General features: G+C 45.3%; 1 protein-coding gene and 1 long non-coding RNA gene across 2 annotated transcripts; both read left to right on the top strand.

Moving 5' to 3' along the window:
- The first annotated feature begins 39 nt into the window (after nt 1–39).
- CCT7 (chaperonin containing TCP1 subunit 7) lies at nt 40–16,518 on the top strand. Its single transcript, XM_082356372.1, has 12 exons — nt 40–197; nt 5,050–5,203; nt 5,861–5,967; nt 7,343–7,468; nt 8,346–8,398; nt 8,750–8,921; nt 12,110–12,274; nt 13,102–13,290; nt 13,923–14,020; nt 14,408–14,540; nt 15,038–15,244; nt 16,156–16,518. The coding sequence occupies exons 1-12, from the start codon at nt 192–194 to the stop codon at nt 16,375–16,377; spliced, it is 1,632 nt and encodes a 543-aa protein (XP_082212498.1). The 5' UTR covers nt 40–191; the 3' UTR covers nt 16,378–16,518.
- LOC309611684 lies at nt 204–3,521 on the top strand. Its single transcript, XR_014234672.1, has 2 exons — nt 204–1,518; nt 1,877–3,521. It is a non-coding gene; the product is annotated as an uncharacterized lncRNA (long non-coding RNA).
- Nucleotides 16,519–17,836: the final 1,318 nt, after the last annotated feature.

The following is a 17,836-nucleotide window of genomic DNA, read 5'->3' as shown; positions in this document are numbered from 1 at the left end:
CTGGCCCTTCTAGCCACGCCGACTCTGTGGTAGCGAACCATAGAGTGGCGGAAGTGGCCCATCCCCTTCCTCTCCCGGTCCAAAGACTTGGCGAAGCTTCTGGGGGTTTCTCTGGCGCGGAGCATTGTGGGGTTGCTGGGCGGCCCGGGCGCAGAGAAGAGCAGTACCGGGCCGCTGAATAGGCTTCCAAGATGATGGTGAGTGGTGTCTTGCGCATCTGGCTCCATCCGCTGCCATCTGGTCGGTAGCTGGCGCCGCCTGGCCGGGGCCGGTACAGTAGGACCCCCCCACCCCCCCCCACCCGCCGCCAGCCTACTGCCTCGGTCCTTCCCCCGAGCCCTGTCTGTGGGTGATCCCGGCCCGCCGCCGCCTGGTGGGCCCGGGCACGGAGCAGGGGCCCTCGGCGAGGGTTGTGTGGGGTTCAAGAGGAGGCTCTGGTCTGGCCGGCTGGGGATTACGAATCCCAGGGTGCTTCGGGGCCGCGAACCCGCATCGGCCACCCGGTTTTCTGAGCCCCCATAATCATGACATGGGTTAAATGACTGCGGGTTGAGCGTGCATACGCGGTCGAGGGCCAGACTTGGAAGCTCTGGCTGCCCTGGAAAATGCGGATGTGAAGCGGGTGCTTCCTAGAACCTGCAGAGGCAGCATGGGGACCTTATGTTGGGCCGAGCCCAAGGTCTCAACTATGGTCGCTCACTTGCTGCGTAAATGGAAACAGACCTCTTCGCTCGTACTTTAATTAACTCACTCATTCATAAAGTAAACACATATTTATTACATTTAAATAATGTACCTGAATGTACCAGGCTCCGCTGGTTGTCGGAGGTCCAACTCTTCAGCCAGGAGAATAGGTAGGGCAGATGGGGACACTGCATCAGAGGTGGGAAGACCCGGCCTCTGACTCCGACCCTGTCTGCGCCTCCAGATGTGACATTAGGCGGCTTTTCTAGTTGGCCACCTAACTCTGGTTCTCGTTTTCTTAAGTTAGGGAGGTTGGTGAATCCTGGAGTGTCTCTGTAGCCCTCCTCCCCTCCCCGCTTCCACGGCGTCCCTTTTTCCATCTCAGAGCTGCAGAAACCTTACGTGGGTCCCAAAGCACCTCGGTGGCATCTCCTGAGTTGCTGTTGAACAGGGTCAGCTTTTAAGTGTTTGAAGCAAAACCCTAAGATACTGCTCCCTGTGCACTTGGCAGTTCACTCGTTCATTCTGGCCTACCAGTCCAACTCAGTTCTCTGTTCTTTTCCTGCTTCCTCAGCTTATCGCTGACCTAGTAGATGTCAAACTGACACTTATGAGGTGTTCATTATGGCCACATGCCCTGTGAATCCCGCCTGTACCCAAGATAGAAGGAACCTGGCACTAATCTGTATTCCCTCTCCCTTTCATACCTCCAGTACTGCCTTTTTCAGTCCATCTTCAACGTTACTATTCCTGAAGTCATCTTCATCTTGTGTGCAGAGGCAGCATAGTAGAGCAGTGGAGAGTAAGGGCTCTGGAGCTACACTGAATGCCTAGGTTCGTAACTAGCTCTGCCACTTACTAGGTGTGTGACTTTGAGCATGGTGTTACATTTCTGGCCCTCAGTCTGTTAAAGAGGATTAAATGAATGAATACGTATGAAGTGCCCATCAGGTAGTAACACTCAGCATGTTAGCTAGTCTGCTAGGTGGTTGCTTGCCCTTTCGTCCTTGTAATCCACCTTCCTGCCAAGGCTACCATAAGAGTTTTGGTTGGCCTTTAAAGAACTGGGGATCAGAACCAAGATTCTTCTGACTGGTGATAAAACCCTTCACCAAGAGGCTCCAGACCACCACCTTGGGTTTTTCCTGAACTGACGTCTGTTCTGTTTCTTTGCTGTATTGACCATTTATAGCTCTCCTTTTGGTGTGTGAAACTTCAGTCACCAAGAATTCTCCTTGCTGTTATTGAATTGGTACCTGATATTCTGGAAGCCTTCTGTGGTTGAAAGAGAGGTAAAAGGGTTCCCCAGAAAGCTCAGTCTTTGGTACAGCCGTACAGAATGTATGCTTGCCTTTGTGGTATTGAGAACTACATGCCTTAGCATATGAACACCTGTTGTTTTATAGAGCATCAAGCTTAATAATGCTTAATAAAAGTTTTTAAGGAGGATGAAGAAGAAGACTATTAAGCTGAAATTACCAAGCCTTCCATGATACCCTTGGCAGATTACTGGATTCTGCTGTTGTTTCTTTACTTGAGTAAAAATGCGGTTGGAAAGTAACTTAGGGACAGAAGCTGGGCTTTCCATAGTAGTGCTTGCCCCCCTGAAACGGATAGAAGAGGACCCATCCTGATTGACCTGGCTTGGCTCAATCCAGCCCTGCCACCTTTCCCTCCTTAAATGATCTCTGTACCCAGCCTGCCATTTCTGTAGGGCCTTTAAAGCATAGGGAACTTGGGGAAAACGTGGTGAGCTGCTTCCAAGGCCTCTTTGCTTTGTACTTAAGAATTTTCAGTGAATTTAGTATCACCATGCTGCCGATGCTTTTCCAAAAATAACTGACTGCTACCTTATTTCACAGCTTGTATAAAGCATTTTCAAGTGTAGTTGACCCTTGAAGAGCTCGAGGGTTAGGGGACCTGACGCCGCTCAGTTGAAAATTTGCATATGATTTAGTCAGCCCTCCATATCCGGGGTTCCTCTGTATCCGAGGATTCAACCAACCTCAGATAGTGTAACACTGTAGTATTTACTATTGAAAAAACATCCAGGTATAAATGGAGCCACACAGTTCAAACCCATGCTCTTCAAGGGTCAGTTGATATGTAACAGTTGAATTTTCAGCACCAAAAGCTTCTGTATATTGCTTTGTATGTGACCAAATCTAGGCATTCTGCACATTGAGATTAGTGTACTCCTTACCTTTGGGAAGCTTGTACTTTAAGATGGATGGCAATATAAACATTATGCTCAAGAAGGAGCAGAGAGAGTGTTGGGATCCCCTGTTCCCAATGCTCATGTTAACGGCTGTTGAGAAAACTTGGAAGAATGGAGGCTCTGAGGAGTTGCTGGCCTAGTGGAAAGAAAGTGGTTTTGGTAGAACGGGGCAGTGTGGCTCTTGTTGGTGGGGTTACAATTTGGAGGTAGAGGGAGAAAAAGTTTATAAAAACATTGGATAAGTTAGCCTTGGAGAGGTGAAAGAATCTGTCGAAGGAAATAGGAAGGGATTAAGACTCAAGTTGGTTTTTGATTTAAAACCTAAGGCTTCATCCGGGGCAGGGTTGGACCAGAGGTGACTTGAGGTTGCCCTGAGGAATGATTTAGCAGGACTGGGAGAAGGTGGGGCCTTTTGGGGGACACAGCTTTCCTTGTGAGGAACCTGAAGGAAGGCTGAGAGTATGGAGAAGCCATTTCTTGCCACTAAACCTGGGATACTACCATGAAAAGGAAGGAATTTTCCTTCCAGTATTCTTTAAAAAAAAAGTAATGTGTGATATGTTTGTTAGAAAAAGTTGAAACAAAACAAAATATCCAAGTGTCAAAACTTTTTTACTTACCACTCTTACTCATTAGAGTTTGTTGTACATTTTTCCAGCCTGTTTTTATGCATTTGCACATTATATCTTGCCTCTTCTTACCCATTTTCTATAGTTGTTTTTTGGGTTTTTCCCAATGTAAATTAGACTATGCCATTCCTCTGCTAAAAGCCTTTCCAGGGCTTCCCTTCTTTGTAGGACTAAAATCTAAACTTAACGATAGTCTGTAAGTGAGTAGTGACCTGGTTCCTGCCTGCTTCTTCAGCCTCATTCCAGTCTTCCACTTACTCACTACCCTCCAGCTACACTGGCCAAAGGAGTCGAATTTTTAAAGAAACTGCTCAGTTAATGTGGAGTCAGCCTCATGGGTTGCTCGACTTTGTAGGGTGTGAATTCCTGGTTCCTTTTTGTTGGGCTGAGAAAGCCCTGTGCTTTCCTATGCCTTCCCTGCTCGGACACCTGAAGTACCCCCTAGGAGTGGACATGGGCAGTGATTTTCAAACTTTATATTGCAATCCACAGGAAAAAATAAATTTCAAAGCATAGCGTAATAGCACACGCGTAACTAACATAGCAAAAATGTTGCAACGGTATTTATCCTTAATTTGTTTTACACACATAAAATAAGTCACAAATGCAGGGAAGACTGGGCCTGGTTCATGAGCTCATCTCTGAAGGCACAGCCTTGGATGCAGAGAGGAAGCAGTTTTGTGTGCTAAGGTAAGGAATTACTGTCTGCTAATGGTCACTGGAGCAAAGGTACCTCAGCAGGCGCTTTAAAATAAGCAGATATCCCTGTCTTCCCAGAGTTTCTAAAGCAGTTCCACAGATTAAGCCTCTGCGAGAACAGTGACTGTTCTGGAGACCAATGTAAAATAGAGAAAAACTTGTTTAGGGTATCTGGTTGGAGATTAGTCACAAGGAGGCTTTATGGAACCAGCATGAGAGAGGGAAACATTGCTGTGCAAATTAGATTTGTTGTCATTTTGTGAGGCGGACAAAGGTGCCATTTGTTTCTCTGCCTAGCCATTTCTCTACACTCCAGCTATACATCATTGGTAAAGCTGTCTGCCTGGGCATCTCCAGGACAACATCTGAAGCTGTTAGCACCTTATGTTTTGCATCAGTGCCCCATATACTTCTCTACGATTAAGCTCTAATGCAGATAAATGGATGTTTGCTGGAGGGTGAACACTGAGCGTGGCCTAATTCCTTAAAACAGGGAATAAGGTCAGCAGTTGAAAGGGCTATGCTTATGCATTTGGGCACTGGAGAACACATTCTTTGATTTGTTCTTTTTGACTAAATCAGTGCTTCTCAAACCATTTTCTGGCACACCTGCAAGTATGCTATCTCTGGAGGTAGAGGCAGTTTAAGGAATGGATATAGTGGATGGACATTGGAGGAATGTGGTTTAAAAGGGCCTCCAGGTATTTCTGTTACTGGGGAGATGAGAGCATTTTTCCTCTCCCTCCTTAAGTCTTATGTAATGAATGATTATTTTTCAAAAACAAAAAAAAAAACATTCAATTGCTCTTTCTTCTCTAGCCCACACCAGTTATCCTGTTGAAAGAGGGGACTGATAGCTCCCAAGGCATCCCCCAGCTTGTAAGTAACATCAGTGCCTGCCAGGTGATTGCTGAGGCTGTGAGAACTACCCTGGGCCCCCGTGGTATGGACAAGCTCATTGTGGATGGCCGAGGTAAGTCTGCAGAGTTCCTCAGGCCAGTTGCAGAAGAGGAGGCTCCCCCAGAGTGTTTGGGGCTAGCAGAGGTTGGCATTAGAAATCTCAGTGCTCTGAAGATCTCTGAAGGATTGCTCACTGTGAAGCAGTTTCTTTTCAGACATTGTCCTGAATGCTGAGCCCCCTGGGAATATATGGGAGAATCCCGGCTCAGGAGCCTGTTGCTTTGTAGAGAGATTTAGCCTAGAAACACTATAGAACCTTCCGGAGTTGCCTGTGGTCACTTCCATTGTATCATGTTGCCAAGACAAATTCCCCCTTATGTTTTAGTGTATTAATTTACAAGTGAAATACTAGGGTATCAACTGTTAAGAATATCTAAATGATTATTTATTCTTATTTTTAAAAATGTTTTCTACATCCAGTAGAGGTGTGCTCTTTGCACATTTGCTCATTTTTTCATTTCAAGGAAAATCAGGAGTTCATGGTCTTTGGAATGTGTGATTTTAGGTGGCCCTTTTCGCACAGAGCTAACTCTGTAAAAAGATCAGTTCATTCCCACCATGAGCCCCTCTGTCCCATCCCAATAATGTGTATATGGGCTCCAAGTCCAACTAGAAGACAGAATTTAAGAAAAGGGCTTTACATTTTTACTTTGTGTTTGTTCCTTTTAAGGCAAAGCAACAATTTCTAATGATGGGGCCACAATTCTGAAACTCCTTGATGTTGTCCATCCTGCAGCAAAGACTTTAGTGGACATTGCCAAATCCCAAGATGCTGAGGTAGGAAAATCAAGCCTATGTGTTTCAGTGAAACACATGCCTGCTTGCTCCTTTGCTGTCCTTTCTTTAAAAATTTTGATTTTATGTCTAAAATTATAATTTCACAAGTAATTGCTTGGGAAAATATTTAGGTGGAATTAATAGTCTTTTAATATTCCTGCTCTTCCACTGTGTGGCTGAGATCTTAAGATCAGGCCTGTGTGCTGTCATTCATTTGAATTGCTCGGTAAATAATTTAACCTCTCATCTGTTGGTTGCCGTATAAGATGGGGCTGGAGACTGTTTCCAGTTTACCTTTCTTTTTAAAAGAAAATTTTTTTATGATGGTAAAATATACTTAGCATAAAATTTACCATCTTAATGTGTGCAAGTCAGTGACATTAACTCGTCTGCCTTTTTAAAGACCATTTCTGACACTGGAGTCTTGATAATAAATGTTGAGAGAGACAAGTTTGCATATCAGAGTATTACAGATATGTCCTGAAGTTATATCAAAAGGTCTGTTAGGACCCAGTAGCCTATAAAACAGTATGGCTTATATAAAATTAAAGTGAGAAGAGTCTAGATTTGATTGGTTAATATTTTCAACAAAGGAATACCTTTCTGTCCAGGAATTTGGCAGCTTAAACCCTTCGCCACAGTAACCTTTTTTTCTCCCTGAAGTCCCTTATATTATACAGTGGACATAAGTGAGTAAAAAATAAGTATCTTCTAAATCAGAGTTTAGCCAGTTTTTTTAAAAGCTCTTATTCTTAAAAAAAAGAGAGAGAGAGAGAAAGCTCTTATTCTTTTTCTCCTTCATTAAAAATAAGGTTTAGATCCTATCATAGAAAATAGCCATGTAAGAAAGATTAGCAGACTAGTGATCTGCTAATTCCGAATAGTGTTTAAAATAAAAAGGACCTTAGCTGGTCCTTAGAGGTTTGTTTTGTAAACTCCTGTAGTATTTTGTGCTCCTTAAAGAATATTTATCTCATATCTCTTGCTACTGTGGTTATTTGTGACATGTGAGCATTGTATTATAAGCATCTCTGGAACTGTCTTACTTATCATAGTACCTTGTCCGTAATAAATAAGTTCTTGGCTAATATACATATATGATTTCATAGTCTGGGGAAATTTGTCCAAATCAGCCCTCTTTGGAGAATGGCCTGGCTGGGGAATTAATTTTGTGGCCCAGGACCATTAGATGGGGTGAATACCTATCCACCAACACCTTTCTTCTACTTGTTGCAAAAAGCTGTGCTTCCCAGAAAAGGCTTAATATCCATTTAAACAGTCCCCAGTTTAAATGGGTAGATTGCTTAAAAAGTGGAGTTTTGGGGCTTTATCCCTGAACGTGAGAAAACGTGAATTTACTGTCATCCTCTTCCAGGTCGGTGATGGCACCACCTCAGTGACCCTGCTGGCTGCAGAGTTTCTGAAGCAGGTGAAACCCTATGTGGAGGAAGGTTTGCACCCACAGATCATCATCCGAGCTTTCCGCACTGCCACTCAGTTGGTATGGGAGTGCTGGTGAACTTGGGCACTTTGTGCACCTTTGTATTTCTCTTAGGATACTATCTTTATTGGGGTGTGGAGGGACTGGGAACAAGGTTCTTTGGACATTTTCTGAATTCTACTGCCTAGGAATCTCAGTTCTACCATTCAGTAGCTTTTGACTAGGTATATTACTTAATCTCTTTAAGCCTCAGTTTTCCTGATAGACTATGATAATAAGCTCTTGGTGAGAGCTATTTTTGTTTTTATCAAGTACTTCATCATGGCACATCTTGAGACCTTGCTTTTATTGACCTTTGACTTTCATTCTGTAACCTGGGGTAAGTCAGTTCCTCTGTGCCTTACTTTGTCTCTTTACTATCTCTGTTTTGGGGTGGTGGCATTAAAATGAAATCATACATGAGAAGTAAGTATGAACGGATATCTTTTGAAAAAGGTGGCTTTGAAAAGATACCATGTTTAACATACAAATATGTGTATCGTATATTATATAACATACCTAATTAACATATAAAGTGCTAGAAGTTGTCACAGGTGCTGTTTGTAAGCCAGAAAATTTGGCCTAATTTAGTGTCATAGTGTGTTTCCATTCATTTGTTTTAGTGTGTTACCTGCAGATCCAGAGCTGAATCCTGATGTACCCTGATGATTCTTCAGAACTATACCTACTCTACATTTCTAACTTTGGGCATTTTCTAAACTATAGAGATTTATATTTTTCTGGGCAGCTACAAGACTTAGAAATGTTGTTTCAGCTGTAGAGTAGAAATGCTTGAGATTTGGGAGCAAACGGATTAGGGGCTAGCAGGAGCTATTGGGATCCACTTCTCCGGTTTGTTTTTAGCCTGAGATACTCACCCAGCTTCTGTTCTTGGCAGGCAGTTAACAAGATCAAAGAGATCGCTGTGACTGTGAAGAAGGAAGATAAAGTGTAAGTTTGCAGTGAGCTTTGTCAGAACCTTGACTTCCCCTGACCAAATTGAATGCAGAAGCATGTGGAATCCCTGCATGGCCTGGGGCTGTTTGGCTCTTGCTAGACCTCTGGCTGTGCCCCAGCCCATGCATTACAAGAGAGGCTGTAGGTTGTAGTTTAAAAGCTATCACTCATAACGTCTTTGATTGCAGTCACCGCCTGTCACTGATAATCTGCCCTAAAGATACAGAAGGTGAAATTGTTGAGGGCTGAGTTTAGAGACTAGAACAGAAACTGTCTCCACATTGCAGTAGAGTCAGGTAAGAGGGGCTTTCAAGGCCTGATGCAAGTCCCACCCTTGTGTCCCAGGGAGCAGAGGAAGCTGCTAGAGAAATGTGCCGTGACTGCTCTGAGCTCCAAGCTGATCTCCCAGCAGAAAGCCTTCTTCGCTAAGATGGTGGTGGATGCGGTGATGATGCTCGATGACTTGCTGCAGCTTAAGATGATTGGAATCAAGAAGGTTCAGGGTGGAGCCCTAGAGGTGAGCCTGCCGTGGCCTCCCTAGGAGGCTCTTGCTTTCGCATTGACCCTTCAGACAGCTTGGTGTAGGAGGAGAGCACACGGTACAGGAACAGAGAGAATGCATGTTGGGCTGGAAGGCAGACTGGAGCTGTTCCCCATACTGCTGCTACAGGCTTCTCCTGTAGGTGCATTTTGTAACCTCTGCAGACCTATATTTACTTGTCGGCAGAATGGAAGATTGAACTGGCTGATTTTAAGAATCTCATTGTTAATGTGGGAGGGGGATAGGACTAGCTCTGATAAATCATCTAAAACCCTCAATAAATATGAGAAGTACATTTCAGTCCATTCTTCTCCAAGTGATACGGCCAACCTCTCCCTTCTTTTATTCATTTATTTTGAATAGATAATACATAATTCAAACTGTATAGAATTCCTAAAGGAAAAAACAAATGTTCCCTACACCACTCCTGCCCCGGATACAGCCACTGTTGTGTGTGTGTGTGTGTGTGTGTGTGTGTGTGTGTGTGTCCCCGTCCTTCCAGAAGTACTCTGCATCTATAAGTGCAAATGTAAATACTGTTTTCTTAAACAAATGCTCAGTTGTAATACATAGTGTTCTGCAACTTGCTTTTGTCTACTTAACATATTTTTTCACTTATTTAAATTTAAATAGAGACATGTTGGCTAGTGGCCACTATATTGCACAGCATAACTATAACTTTGTTCTTTTTTAACACACAAGTATCTGTCTGGAAACCTTCTTTGATGTTGGTGTCTCCATGTTGGACCTTTTCTAGTCTTTGGCCTGCTCTACTTCTTACTTTACTCTTCCTGGGTGACCTCAGCCTGAGGTGATTTGGACAGGACAAGACCTGCTTGAAATATTATTTCCTGGCCCTTGTTCTTTGAAGTCTTTGGAGGGACTTCTACCCCTCCAAATTGCATTTTCATTCTGTCCACCTCCCTCCTCTTCCTCCTGTCATGGCACATGTCAGTGGGATGAGGTTCTTTTTATATAATAAAGCTGTGAGGAATCTGGAGGTCATCTGAGCTATTCCCCATCTTCAGCCCCCACTACCACTCATGTTTCCGCCCATTCTTTGCATCATGGCTTGCCGACTTTGTCTTTACACACTGCTTTGGTAGCAACATTCCACTTTCTCCTGGGCCTTCCTACTTCCGTAAACCCTTGAGATTAGATTGGCATTCACTAAACTAGGGATCAGAACTAATAATCTTATCTGGCGAGAGAGCCAGGGGCTCCAGGCCACACATATGTTCTTCAGACTGTCCCACATCTCTTAAATGCATGTAAAACCCTTAACACAATACTTGACACACACAATTCAGTAAATGGTGGTAGTAATTATTTACTTACTCTCAGGATTAACTGAAAACTTCCTGATCTATATCTTCAGCCCTTAGCTCTCTCGAGCTTCACATTCCTGGATCTCACTGCTACTGCACTCATTATGTTGTCCTCCAGACCTGTAATATTTTCTGTATTCCTTGACATAGCTGGTATCACCACCACTATTCAGTCACTCAACCCAGAAGCCTAGGGTCATCCTTAAAAATATTTCCAATTCCCCACAACCTGTTGATCACTGTTGTTTCATTTTACCTACCAATTTGTTGTTTCTTAAGTCTGTCTCTTTTACTAGACCATTGTCCTGGTAGTGGTCACTCTTCCTCCAGTCTTGCATCCCCTAAGTCCATTCTATTTTTTGTTGCAGCGTGAAGTTCCCCAGTTTACACTCTGTGTGTAAAGCATATTGGGGTTCCACATTGCGTACAGGATAAGAGTCAGGCCTTAGCAGAGCCTTTAAGATTCTCCTAAACTGGTCCCTGCCCTCTTGTTTTGTATTCCAGCAACTGCAGGTAGCTTTTCATCCCCTGATTGCACCACACTGCCTCTGTCTCTTGGGAACATCTCTTTCTTTTTTCTGTTTGACTAATTTCTGCTCATCCATCTTGAGTCAGCTCAGGCATCACCCCCTTTAGGAGGCTGTGGATTTGAATGATGTAGGAATTTGTTTCACTGATAGGCTACAGTATTATAGGCTAGGATTGTAGATTAGCAGTGGCAGAGAACATATAGGTCGTTGAACTGAATACACTATTTTAAAAGATTTATTTTTTTGACGTATAGTTGATTTACAGTGTTGTGTTAATTTCTGCTGTACAACAAAGTGATTCAGTTATACATATATATGTATATATTCTTTTTCATACTCTTTTCCGTTATGGTTTACCACGGGATACTGGATATAGTTTCCTGTGCTATATAGTAGGACCTTGTTGTTTATCCACTATATATATAATAGTTTGCATCTGCTAATCCCAAATTCCCAGTCCATCGCCCCCATCCCTTGGCAGCCACAAGTCTGTTTCTGTGAGTGTTTCTGTTTCATAGATGAGTTCGTTTGTGTCATATTTTAGATTCCACATGTAAGTGATATCGTATGGTATTTGTCTTTCTCTTTCTGACTTACTTCACTTACTGAATACACCCTTCTTTACGGAGTGGGAAATGACTAGGTTTTTTAGTAAGAAAGAGATCTGAGATTTGAACCTGCCTTCTGATACTACTGAAGCCACTCCCAAGTGTAGCATGCTTTCTATTATGCCCTGCTGTTAAATTCGCCCCACAGCAAGCTCTGTTATGGAACAAGTGGTAGTAGTTCATATTTTGAGGGATCAAGATGGGAGTAGCCACAATGATAGCTTGGGAACCGCAGGAAATTTCTGACGCTTAGGATCTTTTGTTTTCATCTGGAAAGAGGAAGCACCTAGGCTACAGCACACAGGTATGTGTGTGCTCGTGTGCAGTACAGGTAGGGAGGGGTATGTGTACGTATGTGTAGAAGACTGGGAGGTGGGGAGTTGGGATCAAAGTGCATCCCTTGGCACCTGCTTTGGAAGTCAGTCTTAGAGAACAGCCCAAACAGGCCTTTACCATGCTTAGTCTCTGCAAGCAAACTGGTTTTCCTTATACGGAAGGCACAACCAAAATATGTTCTGTATTTTTCCTAGCTTTTAGGATGATGGAAAAACTTTGTTACAACAGTGAAATAAAACATAAACATGGTTAACTCCTTCAGGTTCACAGAAATGGACATACATTATTAGTCCAGCACACCACTAACTTGATTTCATTTCATGGCAGTACTGAACTGTTGAACTGTTTGTTCTTTTAAACAGGAGTCCCAACTTGTAGCTGGTGTTGCATTCAAGAAGACTTTCTCTTATGCTGGGTTTGAAATGCAACCCAAAAAGTACCATAATCCAATGATTGCCCTTTTAAATGTTGAGCTCGAGCTGAAAGCTGAGAAGGATAATGCGGAAATCAGAGTCCACACGGTTGAGGTAGGCCCTACCAGCTGGCAGTGGCATGGAGATGGGCAACATTCTGGGCCACAGCCTCGGGCCTTTGTGGCCATCTTGGGCTTATCTTTGTTTCTCAGGTACCTTATGGGCTCCTTTCTCCTCCTATCCCCCTAAATATTAATGTCTAAATACTGGGCCCACTTCTTTTCTCACTCTATGCTCTCTCTCTCTCAGTGACCTGGACCTGAGGAGGTTTGGATAGGGCAAACATGCTGAAATATTATCCTCTGGCCCCAGGGAAGGGGCTTGCAGGGGCCTCTCAGCTATATAGTGAGCCCAGTATTTTGATTCCTCTTATTTGAGCAGATGTGAACTCTGCCCCTTCTATACTGGGTCCCGTGTTGCAAGGACAGGTGTGCTCCCAACATTGATATCACCAAGGCTGTCTCTGGAGGTAGCAGTGTCACCCATCTGTAAGCAAGTATTCTTGGAAAATGTGTCCCCAACACAGAATGGCCTTTGGGGGAAAGGGTCTTGTCATTGGTAACTCCATGGGTGCAGTGCCTCAGAGGAGCTAGAACTTAGCCGGGCTAAAGTATGTCTCACACCGTAGCAAGTGCTAGCTCTGGAGTAGCTCCCAGTCCTGGGGTTACTTTCTGCCTTTGTGTTTGAAAGTTTTAGGTGATTCCTAAGTTACCTTATAGGGTCCTTGTATATTTGGACTGAGAGGAGGCTATTCTGTTTACCCCTGTTAATTCCCAAATAAATCAGTATATTTTATTTGGCGGGGGTGTGTTATGTTTTAACATACCATATAGGCTAACCTCCACCCCAAAGCATCCTCATCCTTTTCTGTGTCTCTTCAGGATTATCAGGCAATTGTTGATGCTGAATGGAACATTCTTTATGACAAGTTAGAGAGGATCCATCACTCCGGAGCCAAAGTCGTCTTGTCCAAACTCCCCATTGGGGACGTGGCCACCCAGTACTTTGCTGACAGGGACATGTTCTGTGCTGGCCGAGTGCCGGAGGAGGACCTGAAGAGGACAATGATGGTAACCAAACTTTCACAGGCTGCTTCTTGGTCTTTGTGGCCCCAGGGGGGTTTTCACTTACCCCTGGTGTACCGGAGTGGTTGGTATGTGAATCTAGACCTGTCTTCTTAACTCTTTTTGCCATGAAACACTCCAGTTCCAGTGTGTATATGCTCAGTATACAAGAGTTAATCTAACCAAACAAGTCAGGAAAGCTAATTTGTAAGGAAACCTAGCAGTAGGGCTATGATTAGCTGGCTAAACTCCAGTCTGGATGCTTCCGGCCAGGTTTCCTCCCTTTCTTCTTGAGCATCTCACCAAAGATGCTTCAGGTCTAAAGCACTGATCCTGGCTTCAGTCGCTGGGCCCAAAGCACCCTAGTTTAGGGGAGGGGGTATTGGGTGAAACAAAGGGTCACCATCTCCTTTTAACCAGGCTTGTTTGCCCTTCGTGTGTCTTAGTTCTGTTTTGTTTTCTCCTCTTCCAGAGGGAGCCTGGAGGTCAAGGGTGAGAGTGGGTCATCCAGTGAGGAGAGCTCCGGGGCACCATGGCAGTCTAACATGGGAATTGGCTTTAAGACTAAGGGTCAGGAAGCTCACTTCTGGCCTCGTGTGAGCCTTCACTGCTAGATGATGTTGTCTTGTGTTCTTCAGGCTTGCGGAGGCTCCATCCAGACCAGTGTGAACGCTCTGTCATCAGATGTTCTGGGCCGCTGCCAGGTCTTTGAAGAGACCCAGATTGGAGGCGAGAGGTGAGCAGTAGGCCTGGGCTCCCTGTGTGCCTAGCTTACGAGACTTGCCTGATGGCCTTCTGCCGTCTTTGGGGTGTGGTGTATGTATAGCACATGCTCTTCTCTTCTGAGGTCTTATATCTCTTGGGGCATAAAGAGCTCAGATATATAGAGTGATTTGGGAGGGAAGAAGATCAAGTTGGGTCTGAAGTCTGATTCCACAATCTTTTATGCCCCTGTGGTACAGCCCTAGACCTTCCCAAGAACATGTCTTTAAGGGTGGGCTTGGAGAACCTTAGTGAGGAACAGAAGAGCAGCTGCTGAGTGTTGGGAGGACTTGGTGAGGTTAGAACACAGCGGGTTGGCAGCAGAAAGGAGTTCACAAGTATGATTTGACCCTGGGTGTAGGTACAATTTCTTCAAAGGCTGCCCCAAGGCCAAGACTTGTACTATCATCCTCCGTGGTGGCGCTGAGCAGTTTATGGAGGAGACAGAGCGGTCCCTGCACGACGCCATCATGATTGTCAGAAGGGCCATCAAGGTACTAGGCTGGGAGCTTCCAGCCTGCACAGCTCACTCTGCCTCTTGAGCTGATGAGACCCTGGATTTGTGTGGTGATTCCTTCCCTGTATAACCTGTCCTTCCATGTGGGGCATGTGGGCCCTGATTTGTCTCACAGATGATAAAGAAACAGCCTCAGTCTCTCAAAATAAGTCATGCTGCCTTAAACGCTAAGACTTGTTCTTGTGAGCAGCTGTGGAGCTGATGGAGTCAGCCATCCCAGGGATTGTGCCAGTGCCCTCAAGCTACAGGTGACCTTGAAGATGGTCAGAAACCATAAGCTTCACCAGATTGAAGTTGGGATGTGCTAGACACGGTCCATGTCTGGGCTTCCTGGGGCTTGGGCTGAGGGAGGGAATGTGGAACCAGCCCTCTTTCTGGGCTAGAGGGCCTATTGACTGAACGGCCCAATTTGGCCATGGCTGGAGCTTAGACCGGGGGACCCCTTGCATTTAGTGGTGGGTCTGGTCTCTGCAGAATGATTCAGTGGTGGCTGGTGGCGGTGCCATTGAGATGGAGCTCTCCAAGTACCTGCGAGATTACTCAAGGACCATTCCAGGAAAACAGCAGCTATTGATTGGGGCCTATGCCAAGGCGTTGGAAATTATCCCACGCCAGCTGTGTGACAACGCTGGCTTTGATGCCACAAACATCCTCAACAAGCTGCGGGCTCGGCACGCCCAGGTGGGTTATTCCTCTGCTCCGTGTCCAGGGACTGGGTGGACGGGGCTAGACTCTGAGTGTGTGTTGTGCTTACTCAAGCTCTGTGTGGTCAGCCCAGGTGATAGTGCTGGAACCAAACTCAGTACCAACTGCCTGCCTCCTCTGAGGTCAGAAGGAAAGACCAGTGCTGGGACTGGTGGTTCCAGGGTTTGTTCAGTGCTTCTTCCAAGAGTCTGATCACTCCTCACGGTGCAGTGAGAGGAACCAAAGGAACCCTGTGGCCTCCTGCCTGGAAGCACATACCATGTGTACTGGGTTCCTTGGTGGTGAAGCACTCCAGGGCCCTGCTGACAGCAGTCCGGCCATGGCTCTACCACCTCCAAGTTGTGATCTCTCTGAGAATTTAATTTGTTCATCTGCTGTTTAGCAAATACTCATTTAGAGATGTTTCTTAAATGCTGTCTGTTAAATGCTCAGTGTGGTGACAGCAGCATTTAGTGAGTGACTTAATTTCTGACTTGTGTTAGAACTTTAAGTAAGTCACTTTGTCTATTTCCTTGTCTGTAAAATCGGGACTAATGGAAGCAGTGAGATGATGAAATGAGATAAGGGATTGGAAAGTGTTCCTCTTGAGAAGCCTGGTTTGACATACGCAGTCCTCAGGTGACCTGAGGATGGGGCCTCCCTAAAAGCCAGCAGCTTGCCTGGGAGAGGGCCCGGAGGTCTTCTGTGGTCAGCACTTCTCAGGTTGGGGGTGGGGGAGGGGCGGGAAGAGGCTTCCAGGCTCCTGTTGTGATGCCACCTTCCTCAGGGAGATGCCAGCGGGTTCAGAGAGCCTGAAGATTCCTAACAATCCGAGTCGTTCAGAGGGTGTGCAAGAAGAAATTTGAGAGCAGTTCCACGTCACTTTCCCTCTTTTTCTGCTCTTTCAGGGGGGCATGTGGTACGGTGTGGACATCAACAATGAGGACATAGCTGACAACTTTGAGGCGTTCGTGTGGGAGCCAGCTATGGTGCGGATCAATGCCCTGACTGCAGCCTCTGAGGCTGCGTGCCTTATCGTGTCCGTAGATGAAACCATCAAGAACCCTCGCTCAACAGTGGATGTCCCCCCAGCTGCTGGCCGGGGCCGAGGTCGTGGCCACCCCCATTGAGAGGCACCCCAGCTCTCACAGGAGTGGCTGGCAGGCTGTGCTTACTCTGTCTTGGTGAAATGGTATTACGAGGAAGGGGTAGTATTTGGCCCACTCTGTTCTCACTGGAGGTTATTTAAATAAAACTTAAAAGACTTAGAATTCATTTTGCAAATTATTTGGGCACAGGAGTTTTACTCATAAATGTCTTGACTGCAGCTCAGAATTGTAGGTTTATATGTACTCACCGAACAGGTAGAAAAGAGAAAATCATCATCCTTCTTGGGCTGAGTGCTTCACAGCCTCTAGTCATTGTTAGGCAGAGTGTAGGTCCACTCTGCCAGGGGAGGAGCTCCACCTGAGTGGCCCCTGTCTGGAAGTTTAGCTTTGGTTGCTTTCTCAGTCCTAGCAGTGGCTGGGAGGTGTGGAGTTGCTTCCTTTCTTCTGACATCACCTTATTTAGCCCTGGCCTCGCCTGGCTCTGCTCCCAGGGTTTCTCTAGGTTTGAGTTAAATGCATTACGTTACCTTGTCTACCCCTTCTACTTCCGTATTCTTTTGGCTCAGTCTTTTCATCCCTCTTTTTCAAGATCTTGAGGTGGAGGGCTTTTGGAGGAATCTTTCAGAGAGGACAGATCCTTTCTAAACTCTTGTGACTTCTTAGAAGTAAGTCCATTGAGGAGGAGGCTGAAGGAGCCACCCTGGTCTTCTCAGTTCAGCCACCAGTGGTCCTTTCTGCTTTCTTCTGACCAGTGGAAGTTTAGAACGGCCAGCACAGATAAAATCAGCAGTCTAACTGCCTCCTTGTTTATTGCTAGTTCTGAGAGTTGGCCTGCAGCTACCTGTAATTAATAGGAAGCTTCTGCTCCCTAAATCTGGGAAGTGATTTTTTTAAAAAATCTGAGTTCCAGCCAAGTCAGATGAACTCAAAAGCAGAATGGGGGTGGTGGCAGGTCCAGACTTCGGAGTTTGGCATCCCTCCTAACTTGATGGTCTGTAAGTAAATTTTTTTCAGCTGTTCTACCTGTAAAACGGTAATAGCTGACTCAAGCCTTGTGGGGATAAGTGCTCGTCTACTTGTTTGATGCTAGAGCCACACACAGTTTAAGCCTAAACACCTGTTCTTTTTTGTGATTTTAAATATTTCAAGACCTGAGTAATCAAATCTGTGGGGCAACCCCATTTTGTAAAATGGGAAAGTTGAGCCAGACCGTGATGGGGAACTGGTCTCCATCAGGCCAAAGTTGGATTGGCTGTCCAGAGCATCCTAAGGTTACCAAGCCAGTGAGGGGATGGGCAAGTGTGTGCTGTTCCTGCTATATTTGTGCTGGGGTTGCCCTTAAAGATGGCTTCTCCTGGCTGAGAGTCAGAAAGGACACCCTGAGGCTCTTTATCTGCCTGCACACATTGAAAGCTATGGCACGGTCAGTAACCTGCATGGCCTTCCTCCAGCAATGATGTCTACTGTCCTGAGACAGGTC

The sequence above is a fragment of the Balaenoptera borealis genome (assembly GCF_965194805.1).
Source record: "Balaenoptera borealis genome assembly, chromosome: 15".
Classification (NCBI taxonomy): domain Eukaryota; kingdom Metazoa; phylum Chordata; class Mammalia; order Artiodactyla; family Balaenopteridae; genus Balaenoptera; species Balaenoptera borealis.
The sequence above is the reverse complement of the archived record's forward strand: the minus strand, read 5'-3'. Positions and strand labels throughout refer to the sequence as shown.